At 40.1% G+C, this 23581-nt stretch overlaps 1 protein-coding gene across 1 annotated transcript in view; it reads right to left on the bottom strand.

Annotated features, from left to right (window-relative positions):
- su(f) (cleavage stimulation factor subunit su(f)) overlaps positions 1-23581 on the bottom strand; it is a 209464-nt gene that overhangs the window by 46244 nt on the left and 139639 nt on the right. Inside the window, exons 5-8 of the mRNA XM_068378551.1 lie at positions 20723-20956; positions 20399-20590; positions 5597-5788; positions 5135-5381 (exon numbers count right to left, since the gene is read on the bottom strand). Of these exons, the coding sequence (XP_068234652.1) occupies positions 5135-5381; positions 5597-5788; positions 20399-20590; positions 20723-20956 (865 nt within the window). The remainder of the gene's footprint in view (positions 1-5134; positions 5382-5596; positions 5789-20398; positions 20591-20722; positions 20957-23581) is intronic.

Raw genomic sequence — 23581 nt, 5'->3', positions numbered from 1 at the left:
GGTGGAGTCTCCCTAACTCGACGAACAGGGCTAACGATGACAGGGTCCCTGTGAGACTCATCCACTGTCTCACCGAGCAACTGCTCCTCTTCAGCATGCTCAGGATGCAATCTAGGGCTTGGCTTATCCTTGGGGCCGATGGAAAAGCCCGAAAATCCTGACTCCGAATCTCCATTCCCAGGTAAACAATGGATTGGGAGGGAATGAGCTGGGACTTTTCTAAGTTGACTAACAGACCCAGTTCCTTGATCAAGTCCAAAGTCCAGTTGAGACTCTCCAGACAGCGACGACTCGTGGAGGCTCTCAACAGCCAGTCGTCTAAATAAAGGGAGGCTCTGATGTCGGATAAGTGGAGGAATTTTGCAATATTCCTCATCAGATGCGTAAACACCATAGGAGCTGTGCTTAGGCCAAAACACAGGGCTTGGAATTGGTACACAACCTTTCCAAAAACGAATCTCAGGAAAGGTTGGGAGTCTGGATGAATAGGAACGTGAAAGTAAGCGTCTTTCAGATCCAACGAGACCATCCAGTCCTCCTGCCTGACCGCTGCTAGGACCGACTTCGTCGTCTCCATAGTGAACGTCTGCTTGGTGACATAAGCATTGAGCGCGCTGACGTCCAGCACCGGTCTCCAACCTCCTGTCTTCTTGGCCACCAGAAAGAGACGGTTGTAGAAGCCCGGGGATTGATGGTCCCGGACTATAACCACTGCCTTCTTCTGTAACAGGAGCGACACCTCCTGGTGCAACGCTAGCCTCTTGTCCTTTTCCTTGTAGTTGGGAGAGAGGTTGATGGGAGAAGTGGTCAGAGGGGGTTTGCGGCAGAATGGTATCCTGTAACCCTCCCTCAGCCACCTGACAGACTGGGCGTCTGCACCTCTCTTTTCCCAAGCTTGCCAGAAGATCTTGAGTCTGGCTCCTACTGCTGTCTGGAGAGGAGGAGAGTCAGTGTTTGCCTTTTGAAGTCTTGGGACCTTTCCTAGACTTGCTCCTGGAAGAGTCTGGACGGGAGCTTCCTCGGCTGGGGGCTCTACCACGAAAGGGCGGAATAAACCTTGTAGCAGGAGTATCAGCCACTGGGGTGCGGAAAGTCCTGGGAGCTGAGGGGGCAACCTTAGTCTTACGAGCTGAAGAGGCCACAAGATCATGAGTGTCCTTCTGAATCAGGGCCGCAGACAAGTCCTTGATAAGCTCTTCGGGAAACAAGAACTTAGAAAGCGGAGCGAAAAGGAGTTGAGACCTTTGACAAGGTGTGATGCTGGAAGAAAGAAAGGTGCAAAGTTGCTCCCTTTTCTTAAGAACTCCTGACACAAACATTGAAGCAAGCTCGCCAGAACCATCCCTAATTGCTTTATCCATGCAGGACATTAAAAGCATGGCCGAGTCCTTGTCCGCAGGGGAGGTCTTCTTGCTAAGGGCCCCCAGGCACCAGTCTAGAAAATTGAACATCTCAAAGGCACGAAATACACCCTTTAGGAAGTGGTCTAAATCGGAGAAGGTCCAGCAAACCTTAGAGCGCCTCATTGCTGTTCTACGAGGAGAGTCGACCAAACTTGAGAAGTCAGCCTGGGCAGAGGCAGGGACTCCCAAGCCTGGTTCCTCTCCTGTGGCATACCATACGCCCGCTTTAGAAGTGAGCTTAGTAGGTGGGAACATAAAGGAAGTCTTCCCTAGTTGCTGTTTAGACTGCAACCACTCCCCTAAAATTCTTAAAGCTCTCTTAGAGGACCTAGCAAAGACGAGCTTAGTATATGTTGACTTAACAGGCTGCATGCCCAGCGAAAACTCAGATGGAGGAGAGCGTGGGGTAGCAGAAACAAAATGGTCCGGGTATACCTCTCTGAAAAGAGCCAGGACCTTACAAAAGTCAATGGGTAGAGGAGAAGACTTGGTTTCTTCCACGTCTGATGAGGGATCCAGGTGTGCAGCTTCCTCCTCAGAAACCTCATCACCAGAGTGTAGCGAAGTGAGAGGTAATGCAACAGTGGTATGCTGAACAGCAGAATCAGAACAAGCGGGAGCATAAACGCTTGTGGTTTCATCCTCAAGTCTCTGTTGCTGAGATAAAACCTGAGGTTCAGGCTGCAAAGACTGGTCAAGAAGAGTAGAGGAAGGTAGGCGCATGGGTTGAGGTGGCTGACTCCTGGCATGAGTGTCTTGTCTCAAGAGTTGCGCTTGCTGTAAGGGTTGCGGATGCGCAGTAGCAGGTTCCTGAGGAACGAGTTGAGGTTCCTGAGGTGTGAGCTGCGAGAGTTGAGGTAGCGGCTGCGCAGAACGCAGTTCTTGTCTCGCGAGTTGAGGTTCCTGAGGTGCTAGCCTAAGGTGTTGAGGTTCTCGCCTTGAGGAGGGTTGAGGTCGCTGCAGCGAGTGCTGAGGTGGCTGCCTCATGGATGGAAGAGGTTGTCGTACCTCAAGAGATTGTTGCCTCGCTGGTGGAACTGCAGGCGGAAGCGGAGGAAGTAAGGCATAAGCTTCCTGCTCCCATTGCTGAGGTTGCCTTAAGGAAGGCGGAGGTTGCTGCACACCGCTGGAAACTGGCAACTCAGTACGCAGTAAGGTATCCTGAGGAGCCTCAACTTCGTACGCCTGGCAGACTGGACTGCGGTTAGGCGGAGCGATCGCAGGAGGAGGTGTAACCTTCTCAGCCTGACACTCACGCATTAAGACCGCAAGCTGTGACTGCATGGACTGCAGCAAAGTCAACTTGGGGTCGACAGACGCTAAGGTCTGCTGAGGCAAAGCCTTAACAGAAGATGAGGTCTGTTGCGGCATCACCTTACCCCTCTTAGGAGGAGTACAGTCACCTGATGACTGCGGAGAGTCAGAGCTAATCCAATGACTGCAACCAGGTTGTAGAGCTCTTGAGGTCTGGACTTTGCGTTTGAGAGGTCTTGAGCCCTGAGTCCAGCGTTTTCTCCCTGACATTTCTTCAGCAGACGAGTAAAAGACGGGCTCAATCGTCTGCGGGTGGGAGTGACGGTCTCTGTAAGACACGCCCGCAACCACCGAGGATACTTCTGTGCGCCGATCAAGGCCTGCCGAACCCTTTTGCCCTTCGACATTGCTTCTCCCCTGGGCTTGGGAGCTTGCAAGAGGTCCCGGACTGGGAGGACGACTGGCACGCACAGAAGTACCCTCACGCACCACACTGACACTGACACTAGCACTTAGCACCGCACTGACACTAGCACTTGTCACAGCACTGGCACTATCACCTCCCACTGCACTTTTGACCTTAAGTTCTTTGACTTCTGCCATAAGAGACTTATGGTCACTAACCACCGATTCCACTTTGTCACCTAAAGCCTGAATGGCACGCAAAACAACAGACATATCAGGTTGAGTACAAATAGTAGGTTCGGGGGTAGCCACTACAGGGGGAGGAAAAGGTTGAGGATCATGAGGTGAGGAAAAAAGTGAAGAGCGAGAAGAACTCCTCCTAACTCTCTCTCTCTCTAACTTGGTTGAATATTTCAGGAATCGAACAAATTCAAGTTCCGAAAGTCCGGCGCATTCCTCACATCGATCTTCCAACTGACAGGGCCTTTCCCTACAGTCAGAACAAGCGGTGTGAGGATCTACCGAGGCCTTCGGAATACGCCTATTACAAGACCTACATCGTCTATGGGGTGGGGCTTGTGAAAGGTCAGACATCTTGAATCAAAGAGTAAGTCAAGGGGGATTCCAAATCAAGCAAAAAGATCGTTAACCATTAATCAAAACTAAATGAAAGCTATCTAAGCTAATTAGAAAAGTTTCCAGAATAGCGACAGCTGAAATCTTAGAGAAATACTTCACCAAAAACCGTGAACAGAACTCCAAAATCATAAGCGTATCCCAGAATGTCTTGCCGGAAGCACGACAGAGGAAAAAGTGAGGTGGTGTCAACAAGAAGTACTGCAGTACCTGGCCACAGGTGGCGCTGGTGAGTACACCCCCTTCTAGTATAGTGATAGCTGGCATATCCCTCCCGTAGAATTCTGTCGGGCAACGGAGTTGACAGCTACATGATTATCGGGTAAGTTTAATATTGAAAAATAAAGCTGTTATAAGCAAAAAGGCAAGGCCCCCTCCAAAATCTCAAAACTCATAGATCTGGTACTTAACTTAGATGGAGTGACAGTAGAGTCCGACATCTTGAGGTAAATCCAGGAAAAACCAGCGAAATTCACACACCAAGGCAAAATAAGTGTTTGAAAGAACGTGCTATTAAAAGGAGTGACGTCACTGGCGTGGGATTGCAAGTAGTAGTAGGATGTTGAACGGCACCTCGCTGTTCGGGGATATTGACAGGAGATATCTAAATGGTGCGAGGCCTCTGGTTGTGATTTATTCAGCGCCCCAGTATCATACCGACACCTTATTAAGGTGAGCGAGCTGGGTTCAACCTAGCATTCCTATACAAATTTTTCTCTGGTAAATTCATAGCAGTTTTTACCTTAGAAATTATGTAAAAGGAGCATTTCACGGGGCGGCATGGGTCGGAGCCCAGAAATAGTTTTCACACTCTTCACAAAAATATAACAAAAGTTAAAATACAAACATATTAAACCTGACTATGTACTGAACTTACAAGTGACATGATGAAAATGCATGAAATTTTTTTAAGCCAAATTTAAAAAATTTACAATGATTCTCTCTGCAGGAAAATTCATTGAAGTTGAGAGCACTGAGGCACAAAGTGAGCAAGATATATGGAACTGTGGGGAGACATCTATTCCTATCTAATCCAACACTAGAATGTTCACTATGCTGGCAATGATAAAAATGTTGTTATGAAAACATTAAACATATAGAAAATAATCCAATGAATTACAATATGAAGTAGAGTTACATCACACAAGAGAGCATAAGTGAAAGACCCCTGAAGAAAAGCCATCTTTAGTCACTATATTGAATTGCTTTAATCTAAAGATCTTGAATTAGAAGTCTCTTAACTACACAAGATATTGTGCAGTATAATTTGAAGTATTACTGCATACAAAATTGCATCTACAACAGTAGTAATTCATATCTAAATATTGCCATAGAAATAAGTAAATGAAAATCATATCATATGAAGAGGGTACATTAAAATTGTAATTGTTAAAGAAATCAAGAAAAACCTTTCACAAAACTAAAATAAAACTTACCGTTTAAATGAGAAAGATAGTCAACGTATGCCATAATATAATCAGCATTGTCTGGGCATTTCTTAAGACCAAGCTCAAATATTCTAAATGCAATATCTTTGTTTTTTGTACAGTAATACTCTATTAGTGCAGCAGCTACGTAAACATGGAATTTTGTCCGCATATCTTCTCGGGCTTTTTTAAATACATCCCTCGTCGACTTGATACCTTCTGCTCGGCGGGCAAATTTCAGGTACTGGATATATGCCTGAAGTATAGATTAAATATTGGTCATCTTGCATTTTACAACATAAAATTATAAATAAAAATTTTCTCCATTGATAGACTTGATATTAAAGTAGTACAGTACTGTACAGTCAACCAAAAATATAATTTCATTATAGTAATGTAGTTTTCTTTCTCATAATGTGAGAAAAATAAAGGTATCTTACTTAAATTATAATCAGTAAAAGAAGAATTTACCAGAGTAGGATCCACATCATCCATTTCAATATATCTTTGGTATATTTTATGAACTTCTTGATAACGTAAACGAGATTCTTCAAAGTCAGCATATGCAAAATACAGCAACTGGTTCTTCCTCAGTGGTCCTGATATTGCCCGTTCATAAATCTGTGCTGCTTCTTCACTGAAAATCTTACTTGCATTTACATCCTGTAAAATAGTAACATATACCACTCAGCCTCAAAAGAAAATATATTAAGTATTAACACAAAAAAATTTTGACATGGAAACTACATTACAGACATTTGATAAAAATAGTCTTTCAACATATCAAAACTGATTATACAAAAACCTAGCATTTGAAATATAAATAAATGAATGAGAAATCATACAGGTTCTTATTTGAATTGAAGAATTGAAAAAATAACCCAACAGCAACAAGTTTAGAAAAATTAGGTTACTATTTATAAAAAAAATAAACAATAATCAAGGATAAGTAACATATTGTAATATAACCACTCAAAATTATTTATTAAAAGTTAGTATTCTGATAAAAGGAGTTATGATTAGCAATTTACATTTTTGGTATTCCATCAACAACATAAAACAATATAATCCACCAGTTTAGTTACTTACAGTAGTACCTCAGGTTATGAATAACTTGGAATATGTGCATTCAAATTTAAATTGGGTTACAAGTAGTGCATCGGCCAACGAGCATAGATTTTGCACGCATGAGTACTTTTCATGGATAAGTATGAACAAGACTATTACAAGAGGTATAAAAGCCAGTCACTCAGTGCCCATATGACACCCACACAGTGTTCACCCAGATTAGGCTTCGGCAGGGTGAGCAGCAAATTATTTACTGACAATGCAATAACTCAATCCCTTGGTATTATAACCCTAGATAGGTGCGGTGGGTTGAGCTCTATTCTGCGTATATACATGTTATCTTAAATCGGATAACTTGAAAATAAGAAAATTTTATATGTAATATATCATACAATAGTATTAAATTTGTATATTTTGTTATTGTAGGAGTGTGGGTGGATTGTATGCCTACCACGTGAATGTTAGTAGGTTTGGCTAAGATGTTGCATATTGCCATTTAGTCAATTTTTCTTTGAATGCTAATTTTCTATTTCTTTTTAATTTTTTGCATTTTTCTTCAATAATGGCCAGCAGGCTAGATTCTTTGGTGTTGGATGCGATCAACTCACTCCTAATGAAGTTGCCGACATCTTTGAGGATGGCGAGGAGGAACTTGCCATCACTCAGTTGGAAAAAGATCCTTGGGAGGAAGATGAAGAGACAGATGATCCTAAAATGTTTGGATATTACTACACATCAAGTAATCATAATTTGGGCTAGTGTGTCCAATGAGGAATCGGCATAGTGCTGTTTCCCATATTTTGGGCATATTTTCATACAGTACTTTCCAGGTGATATAACATATGTAATGTAATCTCTTTAATTTTGTTTTGATTGACCAAGTCCAACCATTTTGCCACAGATCATGAATTGAAGCCTTGACTTGAGGCTTAATGTCAGAATACAAAAATGGATATCTCCTTAGAGGTATTTCAGCTGCAGCTTGCTTTACTAGTTTATCTGCCTCTTCACACTCATATACTCCTACATGAGCTGGAATCCAACAAAGATTTACTTTCAATCCCTTATTCTCAAAGATATGGAGCCACTCTAATATCTTTAAAACTAAAGGGTTGGTTGAAATAAAAACACAAAGTACTTTCAAAACACTTTTTAAGTTACAAATAACAATGTAATTGCCATCTTTCTTTAATACTATTTTCTCAATGGCTGTTAAAATGCCATACAGTTCTGCTATAGAAATGGAAGCTAAAGGGTATAATGCGAGTCTACAATAAAATTCACTACTATATACTCTGAATCCAATGTTGCACTAGATTTGAACCCAACAGTAAAAATAAATGTAAAACTACTATGTTCACCAATATGTTCCATAATAAATGAGTATGCTTCCAACTCAGTCATATCATTTTTAAGACTATTGAAGTACTCACAAAAACCTACCTTTGATAAATTTCATGGAGGAGTTATTGTATTTGGTAGTTATTGGTAGTTCATTTCCTATTATATTGTACTGAAATCTTTCAACCACTGTCATCTTGAACTGATAAGGTTATGGTGATTCAGGATGAGCCTCATAATATCTAACGTGGTTTTCAATGTCAACAGTCATAAGACCAAAAGAGCTTTGAAGTCTCTATAGCCTATACCAATATTTGATGATGCAAGACTGCTGGGGAAGATCTAGAGGTATTTTACTAGCATCAACCAAGAGACTAAGAATTGGTGATAATTTGAATGATTCTGTGACTATCCTAATACACATGGAATACATTGGCCTTTGATAAATATATCAGGGTTTTAATGTACTTCTATTGAATAGCAAAAATGTATGAGGACTGTTTAGCTCCTAGAAAACTTGAAGCCAATTATATCAGCTCAATTTATAATTTTGTCAACTGCAAGTTTATTTTACTTTCACCCAAAGATATCTCTGTTACTGCAAAGGATATGAACAAATCATCTACAAATAGTGGGTGAAGTATATCTTGAAGGATGACAAGACATTCCATTCGCAGTTAGAGTAAACGGTCACACTCAGAACACTATCCTGAGAAGCTCCTTCCTAACATCATCTGTCCGACAAAGTATTCCCAACCTTAACTTGAAGTAAACGATTAAAAAAAAAATTGTATAATAAATGGCAACTCCCCTCTCAATACTGAATTATGGACTACTCTCAAGATTCCATAATTTCAAGTAGTGTTATAAGCATTCTTCTAAAGCCATATTGGGCTGGTGACAAAATACCCCTTTTCCAGATACTGTACATCAATCTTGGATATACTGTACCATCTTCATCATGACCTTATATAGACTAGATGTTAATGGAATTAGATAGTAACTTGCTTTTAAAAACTTGTTTTTACTTGGTTTTAAGAAAGGTAAAATAATAGTTAGTTCCCTCACTGTCGAGTAACTACTGTCTTGCCATATTCTGTTAATAAAGCTTAAAATTAATTTCTTTGTATTTGGAGGTACAAGTTATAACATTGCAAATAGAATCTCATCAGGGCCTAAGTTACTATCAATAAAACGGAAGTACTTGATATGCTAGAAAAAAGGGTCAGCCAAACCCTCACTTACATTTGATGCACTTGTAATGTACGTTTAATTTACTTTTAACACGGGTGGTTGACTGGGAGTGAATTTTCTTTTTATTTTCTTGAGTTTCCTCTTAACTGTTGATGGTGAAATTCTACTGTTTATTGAAGAGACAAATGATGACAAAAATAGATGTCAGGAGAGCTTCATTACATGGCAAAACTGCACTCTACATTTCTTGCGCATAAATATATTTTCATCCATTTGGTTCTTGGAGCATCTAATCAGTGATTTTCTTTATAATCTAAGAAGAGCCTGCAATTTCAACAACCAGCATAGAACTGGATGGGAATTCATCAATGTCTCCTTCAATATCACTCAACTGCTGTAATTTTTGCAAATCAGTCTTTTCAAGAATCCACCTTGGAGACTGCCACAGTGGTAAACCATTAAGGGTATAGATTATACAGTACTAGGTACATGATCACTTGTATGCCAACTGAAATCAATGAGGCATCTTGGACTAAGAAAAATTGTAAAATTGGCAAACAAAATACAGTATTATTATTATTATTATTATTATTATTATTATCATTATTATTATTATTATTACCTGCTAAGCTACAACCCTAATTGGAAAAGTAGGACGCTATACGCCCAGGGCCTCCAACAGGGAAAATACCCCAGTGTGGAAAGAAAACAAGGTAAAATAAAATATTCTAAGAACAGTAACAACATTAAAATAAATATTTCCTAAATAAACTATAAAAAAACTTAAACAAAATAAGAGGAAGAGGAATAGAAAACAGGATACAATCCAAAAGAGATGTACAGTACAGACCCATCTTCATTGCTATCCCCAAGAAATCCAATGCTGTAGAGTGCAGTTTACACCTGACCATCGGCTTAATGAGCATAATAACAAAAGTAATATTAAGAGTAGTATTAAATAGAATAAAAAGTAAAGTGACACCAGAAGTTGCAGAACATTATGGATTTACAAAAGGGAATGGTACCAGAAATGCAATGTTCAACATGCGTATGTAAACAGAGAGGGTAGTAGAGGTACAGAAAGATGTTTTTGTGTGTTTTATAGACTATGAAAAGGCATTGGATAAAGTTAGACACTCCCAACTTATGGAAATTTTAGAGCTTAAATATTGGCAGCAATGACATTCGATTAATTACCAACCTTTACTGGAGTCAGGAAGTTACAGTTAACATTGATAATAATTTAACACCATGAATCGAAATAAAACGAGGAGTAAGACAAGGATGTGTATTGTCACCAGACCTCTTTTCTATATATGGAGAAATAATAATGAGAAATATATCAGGAATGGAAGGAATAACAGTTGGAGGAAAATATATATAATATTAGCTTTGCAGATGATGCTGTGATAATAGCCAATTCAAAAGAGAAACTACAAACACTTCTTGGCACAGTACAATTTGAGAGTAAGAAAATTGGACTAAAAATCAACATAAAGAAAACAGAAGTGGTAGTAGCATAAAAATCCTGGAACATCCAAATTGCAACATCATAATGGACAAAGCAACAATAAAGCAAACAAATGGGATGATAACACATGATGCAAGTTGTAATCAAGAAATAAGAAAAAGAATACTAATAGCAATAAAATGCCTTCAACAATCTGTAAACCCTATTGGAAAATAACAGGATAGGGATTCAGACAAAAATTAGAGCTCTGAAAACCTATGCTTGGTTCTCACTTACTTCGTGGCTCAGAGACGTGGACATTAAACAAGAAGAACTTGGAAAATTAAATACATGCTGCTGAACTGTGGTTTTACAGAAGAATGTTGAAGATCCCATGGACTGAGAGAGTAACAAAAGAGAAGGCATTGAGAAGAGTGAATCAGGAGAGATCATTCCTGAAAGTGATAAGGAGGGGGCAGATGGAATTTCTGGGATATGTAATAAAAAAAGAAAAGATAAACTTTTTGTGCCCTACAGAAAAGATAGAAGGAAGAAGAGCAAGAAGCCAGTATAGGAAAAAGATCTTGGACAGCTTACTGGAGGCTATGGGAAGTAAATGAGGATGTAACAGCTGGACAATTTATATAGAGAGCTAGAGACAGGACCAGGTGGAAGCAATTGACAGCCCACATCAAGGAAATGGCATCTATATAGATATAAGGCATCTGCATTCAAATGTTCTATCAACTTTTGCAATTTCTCTCATGATTTACTAAATAGAACTATCTCATCTACAAATCTTAACATACTGATGTTAATTCCTACATATTCCCAACCAAAATTCCTAAAAACTACAACTAGACATGCTTTGAATAATACAGGAGAGATTGGGTCCCCCTGTCTAACTCCTTTCTCAAGCAGAATTTTCTCACTATCCTTATGTAGTTTTAGGATTGCTGGACTTCCTGTATAGATATCTTCAATTGTCCTAACATAAGATTCATCTATTCCTTGTCTTTGAAGGTTTTCATTACTGCCGAATTTTTGACACAATCAAAAGCCTTCTAATAGTCTTTAAATGCCATGAATATTGGTTTGTCATACTCTGTTTTATTTTTTCCATAGCTGGTTAATCACTTTACATGGATAATGGTAAGTTGTTGAATATCTACTTTTATCTAAAGGCTGCCTGCCTGCTCTCTTGTTTGATTAAAGTTGAGGTGTCTTTCTATTTGGCCTAATATGATCTTTGTGAATATTTTATATATTTTGGTGTAAACTTTTGTCTCTTATTGCAAACTGACATACCATGTATATAAATACATACATATACACACACACACACACACACAAACATATATATATATATATATATATATATATATATATATATATATATATATATATATATATGCACACACAAGTATCTGTGATATGTCAGTTTACAAGTTTAATTTGTTCTGGGAGCAAATTAGCAAACCAAAATGCTGGTAAACTAAAATAATTGTTCTTGTATGATATAATGGAAATAAACACTGTGCATTCCACACATTCATAACAACACATATACACTAATTTTTATATGTTTTGTAATGAAATTTAGTGAAGAAATAGAAATATTGATAAATTACCTGACACTTTACTTTTAAGGAGAGTTGTAGCTGTCTTGAGAGAGACAAAAGAGGAGGAGGAAGAGGAGGGTGTTACTGCTTGGAGGGAGAATCATCTTCTATAACTTCAATGGGAATTCTCTCTTTCTTGAACAATGTCCATTATCAATAACTGAATCACCTAATTTACACTTTCTTGATTCTTGGTCATCTTTCTTTACACTCTCACATTAAGTTTTGACAAGGAATCCATCTAGAGATGTCTGCTATTTACTTTTCTTTAAAATGTCATGTAAATGAAACATTGCTTTGTCAGTAAATAGATTTGCTACCAAAGCCTTATCTGAGTGATGTGTTTCTGAAAATGTTTGCAGGGTTCCCCAAAATCTTAACATCTCCCTAATTTAACATGAAGCCAAATGTTTGTCACACTGTATCTCCTCCTCCTTAGTTTAAATCTCCTCCACATTCACTTGATGCTGCACCTTATACATCTCCAGTACCATTGCTTTTCCACAAATTGTGTTTTCAGTAATCATATTACCTGCTAATAGCTTCTCATCAATCCAGAGAAGCAAAAACCTTTTAAAGTTAAGAACGCATTGCCATTAATTCATCAATGTCTCCAATGGTTTTGCATCATCAAATACTTCGATATCATCTTTATTGTTCAGAATGTACAGTTTTTGCAGGTTAGCCACACACATACCTTATTAATGCTTTGCAGTAATTTCTTTTTTCACTTCTTCAGTACTATTTTCCTTTTTCACACAATCTTTTTTTATCATCTTCGGGGCATTTGTAACCATCCAGTTAACTTTACAATGCAGCACAAAATGTCTTTATGATGAACACTAACAATTTGTTCCTCAGCCTCAGGAAGAGTTAGGTTCTGAGCCAAGGGTGGTGAGTGCTAATACCCATGAACATTGCATGAGTAGCACATAGGAATTGCATGAGTATTTTCTGCCCATAGCGTCTTAGCCTCATTAGTACTTGTACACAAAATATGCGCATAAGGAGAAATTTGTTCCCAGACCAATACAACGCTCTTAAACTTATTTGAATTTGTATGCTCATATTCAAAGTTACTTGTAAACTGAAGTACTACTGGACAAACTGTATACCAATACATATAGGCACATTTTATATATATATATATATATATATATATATATATATATATATATATATATATATATATGCATGTGTGTGTGTATATAAATGTTATTTTCATTAGTAAAATAAATTTTTGAATATACTTACCCGATAATCATGTAGCTGTCAACTCCGTTGCCCGACAGAATTCTACGGAAGGGATACGCCAGCGATCGCTATACAAGAGGGGGGTGTACTCACAAGCGCCACCTGTGGCCAGGTACTGCAGTACTTCTTGTTGACACCACTTCAATTTTTCCTCGGTCCACTGGTTCTATGGGGAGGAAGGGTGGGTCAATTAAATCATGATTATCGGGTAAGTATATTCAAAAATTTATTTTACTAATGAAAATAACATTTTTCAATATTAAACTTACCCGATAATCATGTAGCTGATTCACACCCAGGGAGGTGGGTGAAAACCAGTGTACATGTATATCAAGAAGCTAAGTATCCCGTATTTCATATTATCAGTTATTCAAAATAACAATGAAATTACAAGTACCTGGTAAGGAAGTCGACTTGAGCCATTACTCTGCCTTAAATAAGTTCGTCTTCCTTACTGAGCGCAGCGTTCCTCTTAGGAGGCTGAACAACTCTAAGGTGCTGAAGTATCAAGGGCTGCAACCCATACTAAAGGACCTCATCACAACCTTTAACCTCGGCGCTTCTCAAGAAAGAATTGACCACCCGCCAAATCAACAAGGATGTGGAAGGCTTCTTAGCCGACCGTACAACCCATAAAAAGTATTCAAGAGAAAGGTTAAAAGGTTATGGGATTATGGGAATGTAGTGGCTGAGCCCTCGCCTACTACTGCATTCGTTGCTACGAATGGTCCCAGGGTGTAGCAGTACTCGTAAAGAGACTGGACATCTTTGAGATAGAATGATGCGAACACTGACTTGCTTCTCCAATAGGTTGCATCCATAACACTCTGCAGAGAATGGCTCTGTTTGAAGGCCACTGAAGTAGCCACAGCTCTCACTTCATGTGTCCTTACCTTCAGCAAAGCAAGGTCTTCTTCCTTCAGATGAGAATGTGCTTCTCTAATCAGAAGCCTGAATAGTAAGAAACTGAGTTCTTAGAACTTGGAAAAGAAGGTTTCTTGATAGCACACCATAAGGCTTCTGATTGTCCTCGTAAAGGTTAAGACCTTTTTAGATAGTACCTAAGAGCTCTAACTGGGCAAAGTACTCTCTCCAGTTCATTCCCCACCAAGTTGGACAGGCTTGGGATCTCGAACGACTTAGGCCAAGGACGTGAAGGAAGCTCGTTTAGCAAAAACCGAGCTGCAAGGAACATGTAGCCGTTTCAGATGTGAAAACAATGATCCTGCTGAAGGTGTGGATCTCACTTACTCTTTTAGCTGTTGTCAAGCACACGAGGAAAAGAGTTTTTAATGTGAGGTCCTAAAAAGAGGCTGATTGGAGAGGTTCAAATCTTGATTACATAAGGAACCTTAGGACCACGTCTAGATTCCAGCCTGGAGTGGACAACCGACGTTCCTTTGAGGTCTCAAAAGACCTAGGGAGGTCCTGTAGATCTTTGTTGGTGGAAAGATCCAAGCCTCTGTGGCGGAAAACCGCTGCCAACATACTTCTGTAACCCTTGATCGTAGGAGCTGAAAGGGATCTTACTTTCCTTAGATATAACAGGAAGTCAGCAATCTGGGTTACAGTGGTACTGGTTGAGGAAACTGCATTGGTCTTGTACCAGCTACGGAAGACTTCCCCTTGAGACTGATAGATTCTGAGAGTGGATGTTCTCCTTGCTTTGGCAATCGCTCTGGCTGCCTCCTTCGAAAAGCCCCTAGCTCTTGAGAGTCTTTCGAAAGTCTGAAGGCAGTCAGACGAAGAGCGTGGAGGTTTGGGTGTACCTTCTTTACGTGAGGTAGACGTAGAAGGTTCACTCCTAGAGGAAGAGTCCTGGGGATGTCGACCAGCCATTGCAGTACCTCTAAGAACCATTCTCTCGCGGGCCAGAGCGGAGCCAACCAACGTCAGCCGTGTCCCTTTGCGAGAGGAGAACTTCTGAAGTACCCTGTTGACAATCTTGAACGGCGGGAATGCATACAGGTCGAGATGGAACCAATCCAGCAGAAAAGCATCCACGTGAACTGCTGCTGGGTCTGGAATCGGAGAACAATACAACAGGAGTCTCTAGGTTATCGAGGTAGCGAACAGATCTATGGTTGGCTGACCCCACAGGGCCCAAAGTCTGCTGCAAACATTCTTGTGAAGGGTCCACTCTGTGGGGATGACCTGACCCTTCCGGCTGAGGTGATCTGCCATGACATTCATACCGCCCTGAATGAACCTCGTTACCAGCGTGAGCTTTCGATCTTTAGACCAGATGAGGAGGTCCCTTGCGATCTAGAACAACTTCACGAAAGAGTCCCTCCCTGCTTGAAGATGTAAGCCAGGGCTGTGGTGTTGTCAGAGTCCACCTCCACCACTTTGTTAAGCTGGAGGGACTTGAAGTTTATCAAGGCCAGAAGAACCGCCAACAACTCCTTGCAATTGATGTGAAGTGTCCTTTGTTCCTGATTCCATGTTCCCGAGCATTCCTGTCCGTCCAAAGTCGCACCCCAGCCCGTGTCTGATGCGTCCGAGAGGAGAAGGCGGTCGGGTTTCTGAACAGCCAAAGATAGACTTCCTTGAGAAGAAAGCTGTTCTTACACCACGCGAGAGAAGACCTCCTCTCTTCGGAAACAGGAACTGAGACCGTCTCTAGCGTCATGTCCTTTATCCAGTGAGCAGCTAGATGATACTGAAGGGGGGGAGGTGGAGTCTCCCTAACACGATGAACAGGGCCAGCGATGAAAGTGTCCCTGTTAGACTCATCCACTACCTGACTGAGCATCGGTTCCTTCTCAGCATGCTCTGGATGCATTCTAGGGCTTGGAAGATCCTTGGGGCCGACGGAAAAGCCCGAAAAGCTCGACTCTGAAGATCCATACCCAGGGAGACAATGGTCTGGGATGGGACAAGCTGAGACTCCTCAAAATTGACCAGGAGGCCCAGTTCCTTGGTCAGATCCATAGTCCATCTGAGAATCTCCAGACAGCGACGACTTGTGGGAGCTCTTAAAAGCCAGTCGTCTGACGGAGCCGGACACAAGATCATGGTACTGCTGCACAGTCTGTGAACTGTCAACCATGGGGAAGCGAGGAAGTACAGTGACAACCCGAAGCTGTCTAGACTGTCTGGGTCGTACAGACAACTCCTTATCGGGTTGCTGAGGTTGCCGCACTGCGTCACAACAAGTCACTTCTGCTGGTTGTTGAACGTCTTCCCAGTGACACACTGACTCCGTAAACAAAAAAATCCTCTAACAAGGACTAAGTTAGGACTGCATGTCTTGCAACACAGCTCAAGGTCTATGGGAGCAGGTGTGGTAACAGACGGGGTTAGCGACTGAAGTGGAACCATTACCTTCCCTGGGAGCATGTTATGCTTAAATAAAAGTCCATAGGAGGCTACGCAGCTAAAGGCTCCTCTCCAAATGACAGAGTCCTCAAGGGAATATCAGAAGGAGGGAGAAAAGCACTTTCTCATCTACAGGGACCATATCCGAGAAAAGCTAAGTTCTCTCAGTGAGGGTTTCACTGGTGCAAAAGCAGCAGACTAGAAGGCAACGTTATGAAACTGCTTGACAGTCTAGTGAGTTGGCAACAACCAAAGATGTGTGACTGAGAAGCATGCGGTAAGGTATGCAGAGCATGTTGTATGCAGAGCATGCTGTATGCAGAGCATGCTGTATGCAGAGCATGCTGTATGTAGAGCATGCTGTAAGGTAAGCAGAGCGTGTTGCATGGCGTGTAACATTTCTCAGAAATTCCATGACCAGTGCTAGAGTGAGTAATATCGCATTACCGTCCATTGAAAGTGCACGTGCCGAGGGAATTGATTTAGACTGTTTTGTTGATGAATTTGATAGCCGGCATGATAATCGTAGAATTAAGCTACACTAAATGTACTATAATCTACTTCACCTCAGGAAAGGGAAACTCGCCCTGTTGGCAACACTGCATTACTACATGCATGCTTGCATGGGGTTTAATATCAACATAATATTACCTTACATTCATAACTCATGATTCATTTTTGTTTAGAAGATATTTTTGCCATATTTTGCGATTTGTTAAAAATATATTGCAAGGAATACATATATATTTTTATATAAGTAATACAAATAACCTCCATTATCATAATGTTTGTGTAGGCATACATGTATATGATTACAAATGCAAGTTATGAAAGTAATGAGGTGTTATTATTGTCATTTGTTATTCCCAAGTTGAATGGGAAGAAGCTCAAGTTGAGGAAAAAGTGGCAGATGCATGCGTTGAGGTGGCTGACTCATAGCATGAGGTTGTTGCCTCAAGAGTTGCGCTTGCTGTAAGGGTTGCGGATGCGCAGTAGCAGGTTCCTGAGGAACGAGTTAAGGTTCCTGAGGTGTGAGCTGCGAGAGTTGAGGTAGCGGCTGCGCAGAACGCAGTTCTTGTCTCGCGAGTTGAGGTTCCTGAGGTGCTAGCCTAAGGAGTGAGACTCTTGCCTTGAGGAGGGTTGAGGTCGCTGCAGCGAGTGCTGAGGTGGCTGCCTCATTGATGGAAGAGGTTGTCGTACCTCAAGAGATTGTTGCCTCGCTGGTGGAACCGCAAGCGGATGCGGAGGAAGTAAGGCATAAGACTCCTGCTCCCATTGCTGAGGTTGCCTTAAGGAAGGTTAAGGTTGCTGCACAACGCTGGTAACTGGCAACTCAGAACGCGGTAAGGTAGCCTGAGGAACCTCAACTTCGTACGCCTGGCAGACTGGACTGCGGTGAGGCGGAGCTCTCGCAGGAGGAGGCGGAGGTTGCTGCACACCGCTGGTAACTGGCAACTCAGAACGCGGTAAGGTAGCCTGAGGAACCTCAACTTCGTACGCCTGGCAGACTGGACTGCGGAGAGGCGGAGCGTTCGCAGGAGGAGGTGTAACCTTCTCAGCCTGAAACTCACGCATTAAGACCGCAAGCTGCGACTGCATGGACTGCAGCAAAGTCGTCTTGGGATCAACAGACGATAAGGTCTGTTGAGGCAAAGCCTTAATAGAAGATGAGGTCTGTTGAGGCATCGCCTTACCTCTCTTAGGAGGTGTGCAGTCACCTGATGACTGAGGAGAGTCAGAGCTAACCCAATGACTGCATCCGGGTTGTTGAACTCTAACTTCGTACGTCTGGCATAGGTCTGGACTTTACGTTTAAGAGGTCTTGAGACCTGAGACCAGCGTTTTCTCCCCGAAATTTCTTCTGCAGACGAGCAAAATAAGGGCTCAATCGTCTGCGGGTGGGAGTGACGGTCTCTGTAAGACACGCCCGCAACCACCGAGGATACTTCTGTGCGCCGATCAAGGCCTGCCGAACCCTTTTGCCCTTCGACATTGCTTCTCCCCTGGGCTTGGGAGCTTGCAAGAGGTCCCGGACTGGGAGGACGACTGGCACGCACAGAAGCACCCTCACGCACAACACTGACACACTTTGCGCTAATCACTTATCACTTTTGATTTTCTGTTTGCACTTATTTCACTGAACTCGAAACTTTAAGTGGTTTGTACCTGAAACACGCAATTCTATCCTTTCTCAAAAGTTAGTAATTGCGAAAACAGAATTACAATGTAACAGAAAAATCTAATGAAAGATAAATAATTCAGTGGCTGGAAAGAGACTAAACACTAGATCAAATAAACTACGTTTAAAATCTCTCACCGCATAAAGCTTGAGAACAAGAAAAAACTCTAGAAACGTTTACTTCTTCCCCTAAAGAGACTAGGGAGAAGAGCAAAAACGATAACAACGTTACTCGCTTGAATGAAACGTTTATCCTCCTCTTTCTCCCTCCGTCTCTATCTCTCTCTCTCTCTCTCTCTCTTGACTTAGAACCTGAGAGAAGAGCCCAATCATATATATCGTTAAAACATATTATTGTTAAAGGAAAAAACTGAAATATTTCCCAAAATGAAAAGTTCCTTTATTAGAATTAAAACCATTAAGTTAAGAAAGAATGAACAAAACGCTAGACACGGTTACTCTTACTGCAACGTGACACCGTGAAAATTCTCTCTCTATCGTAACGATAGAGCGCAAGTTGAACGTTCTGAACGTCAACAACTGCAGAGACAAAACAAAACGTTAGTTCAACTTTGAAAACAGTACGAGACTATCAAAGAAATTCTTTCAAAAACATTAAAATAGCATAATATGTTAACAGGTAAAACCGAAATGACGGGCTCAATGTTAATTAACTTCGGTACCAAGAAAAGACCGCCTACTATTAGGAAAGGTCAAATATAAACAAATATAAAAATTGATTTTAATAAGTTTATAATAAAAGGAAGTTAATCGAAGAGGCCTATAAAAGGCGGAGAGATATAAAATAAATCTATAACTTTTGTTAAGTAAAATTAAGAAAGAGAGTCTATACTCTCTTAGACACCAACACTTCCGTCTAAGGGAAGGGTCGGCCATTTAAAGGTGAAAGAGAGTTCATACTCTCTTCGTCACCATAATTAATCAAATTAATTCCAAAAGTTAGCTAAGCTAATAATAAAACTTCCTGAATAGCGAAAGCTGAAATCTTAGAGCAATACTTCACCAAAAACCGTGAACAAGACTCCAAAATTATAAGCGTATCCATGAACGTCTTGCCGGAAGCACGACAGAGGAAAAATTGAAGTGGTGTCAACAAGAAGTACTGCAGTACCTGGCCACAGGTGGCGCTTGTGAGTACACCCCCCTCTTGTATAGCGATCGCTGGCGTATCCCTTCCGTAGAATTCTGTCGGGCAACGGAGTTGACAGCTACATGATTATCGGGTAAGTTTAATATTGAAAAATATATATATATATATATATATATATATATATATATATATATATATATATATATATATATATATATATATATATATAAATAAATGTGTGTGTATGGATAAGGTAAGTACCATACAACTCTATTTGCATTTGATGAATTCATTTATTTATATGCTCAGAGTTTATCAAAAGGTTGGGGGTAATAATTTCTTAAAATATTCATATTGATGTATTGAAGCTAGAGAAACTTTAAGGACCTAGATTTACCTACAGATGTAGATTTACAGTAATACTCGAGCATATTGAGGGGAATATTCATGACATGGCATATCTACTCTGATAATATAAGCATAAAACCTAGTTATATGCACAACAGACTTAAAAAAATAGTGTTCACTCATGAAAAACTAGAAAACATAGGGAAAAAGATTAGCAATGGTTTATTAGAAATAAAACTGATAGAAAACCAGTGGGAGATTTTTCTTGCCTGTTCATTATTTTACTATTCAATTATGTTTACCAAGATTTTTTTGATTAAAGTAATTACAAAATAATTACTTGTTATATTGAACAAGTGAAAAATGAATGTAAAAATATACTTACACCTTTTTCTGATAAAAGCTTGGAAGACTCTTGTAGGAAGAGTGCAGCTTCATACCAGATGTCGGGATGATGAGAAAGACATAAGAGGCACTGCTCATATGCAAATCGTACTCTTTTTGTTACTAATGTTTGATCATCTGTGCGTAAAGGATTGTCCTTTTCCCATCTGATGTACCGCTTCCATATTTCAACCTAAATAACAGTAAAAAGATGACAAATAAATACAGACATCATCCTTATTGAGTAATCTATAAAACAGAAAAATGAAGAAAACTATATGTATTACAATATATCCTCATCAAATTTTACACTCCTTTTAAAGACCTGTTTAATTTCTTCTGGAAGACCAGTTGGAGGTATGCTTGGTAAGTGTCGATTCAAACCTCTTGTCTCTGCTTCTAAATCTTTGCCAACTCTTCTTGCATTCATATAATCTCGACCTCTTTCAATGTTCATTTTTTCTGCTATGATTGGATTGATGCTCTTTTCAAAATCAAGATAATCTTTCCAAAGCTGCTCGATGTTAGCCATTGGTGTAACAATACCTCGCTGGTAAACCTGACAATGAAATATTAACAGTTACTGCTACATTAATAATTTAGTGAAACAAGGATACATCCCCTTTGTAGAAAACTTCCAATACAAAAGACTCTTCAAATTATTATCAATATTACTAGACAAGCTACAACCATCATTGTTCAAGCAAACTGCTACAAGCTGAAAAGTTATAACAGAGAAAGAAGCCCAGTGCAGATAAGAAATAGAGAAATAACGAGTAAACTATATACATGAGATTATTGAAAAATATCATGAACCATATTAAGATAAGCAACCAGGCTAAATAGGTAAGTCATATATAGTCTACTAAATGAGACATATCAACCTGTTTAACAGAAAAGCATTTGCAACAAGTTTGACATTTTGAAGTACCACCGATTCAACCACAAGGTCAAGATCATTCCACAATCTGGTCATAACTGGAATACAACTTCTGGAAATATTTTCCAGCAGCTAGAGTTCTGTTAGGGTTTAACTCATCCCCCATAATTTGCACCATGCACTAACTTTAACTAAATCTCTATTAAGCAATTCAGTAACCATGGGTCTACATATACCTATAAAAAAGCATATCAGTAATTTGCGTAACCCTTCTACAAATATTGTACCATACACAGATACCCCCTTACATGTTTCATTTCATGGATATTATGGTCCTTCTACTTTACTTCCTATTCCACTCCATATATTCAGTTACTTTCAAGTTTTCCTCTCTCCTCTTTCAATAATCTTAAAAATAATACACTTTTCACCAACTTATCATCATCTTTTTTCTTTCTATGTCCAAAGAGAGTAGGACTAAGACAGCGATGTGTGATGTCGCCATGGTTGTTTAACTTGTTTGTTGATGAAATGGTGAGAGAGGTTAATGCTCAAGTGCTTGGACGAGGATTGAAACTGATAGACGAGAATGATCATGAATAGGAGGTAAATCAGTTGTTGTTTGCGGATGATACTGTACTGGTTGCAGACTCGGAAGAGAAGTTTCGCCTATTAGTGACGGAATTTGGAAGGGTATGTGAGACAAGGAAGTTAAGAGTTAATGTGGGTAAGAGTAAGGTTATGAGATGTATGAGAAGGGAAGGTGGTGCGAAGTTGAATGGAGAGTTACTTGAGGAGATGGATCAGTTCAAGTACTTGTAGTCTGTTGTTGCAGCAAATGGTGGAGTGGAAGCAGACCTACGCGAGTGAGTGAAGAATTCTAAGTGTTGGGGGAAGTGAAGTAAGTGGTAAAGAATAGAGGGTTGGGCATGAATGTAAAGAGAGTTCTGTATGAGAAAGTGATTGTACCAACAGTGATGTATGGATCGGAATTGTGGGGAATGAAAGTGATGGAGAGACAGAAATTGAATGTGCTTGAGATGAAGTGTCTGAGGAGTATGGCTGGTATATCTTGAGTAGAAAGGGTTAGGAACGAAGTAGTGAGGGTGAGAACGGGTGTAAGAAATAAGTTAGTAGCTAGAGTGGATATGAATGTGTTGAGGTGATTTTGCCATGTTGAGAGAATGGAAAATGGCTGTCTGCTAAAGAAGGTGATGAATGCAAGAGTTGATGGGAGAAGTACAAGAGGAAGGCCAAGGTTTGGGTGGATGGATGGAGTGAAGAAAGCTCTGGGTGATAGGAGGAGTGATGTGAGAGAGGCAAGAGAGCGTGCTAGAAATAGGAATGAATGGAGAGCAACTGTGATGCAGTTCCGGTAGGCCATGCTGCTTCCTCCGGTTGCCTTGGATGACCGCGGAGGTAGTAGCAGTAGGGGATTCAATGCTATGAAGCTTCATCTATGGTGGATAATGGGGGAGGGTGTGCTGTGGCACCCTAGCAATACCAGCCGAACATACAGAGGAAAGATCCCCTTTTTTACATTTGTTTGATGTCGGCTACCCCCACAAAATTGGGGGAAGTGCCTTGGTATATGTATGATGTCTAACAATCTCAAAACTCTTCCTTTTCACCTCATTTTGAGTATCTCAAATCCTTTCTATTTCAATATTAATAATTTCAAGTAGACTGTGTAAACACGTTGTATAATCATCTTCAAAAGGAAATACCCATCCAGCATTTACACTTTTAAACTCTATTTAGTTTTTGTCCTCTTCTTTTGTTCTATCTTTATGTTACATTTACTCACAAATACCTGGGAGATTCAATTGCTTTCATCCTAAAACAAGTATCCCCATTAATTTCTCCACTTTTATGGTTGCTTTTTGCCAGCATAACCTTACTTTTTCTCACTTTCACTTCAAACTTGCTCCTCTTGCAACAGCTTTTGAAATTCTGTACTCTCGTTAATATCACCAATATACATTGTACAGTATTATATATAGTACAAACATTAAGCTATCCACACATACAAAATACAGCCCATTTCCTTATTTCAAAAATGATTCTGTAGTATTTTTTCTCTGATTTCTTGTATAATTCCATCCACTAAAATATTAAATAGCCCCAGAACGGACTCACTTCATACACCAAAACATCTATGCATCATAACATTTTTCTTTAATCATAAAAACTTTAAATCACTCCCACGAAATTACTTTCTAAATCTCAAAGAGTAATCAGCCCCTGAATTGTAGACTTGTCAATTCCATCATAAGCTCTTTCTATGTCTACATACACCACATA

This window comes from Palaemon carinicauda, chromosome 8 (genome assembly GCF_036898095.1).
Source record: "Palaemon carinicauda isolate YSFRI2023 chromosome 8, ASM3689809v2, whole genome shotgun sequence".
NCBI classification, from domain to species: domain Eukaryota; kingdom Metazoa; phylum Arthropoda; class Malacostraca; order Decapoda; family Palaemonidae; genus Palaemon; species Palaemon carinicauda.
This window is presented reverse-complemented; position numbering and strand designations above follow the sequence as displayed.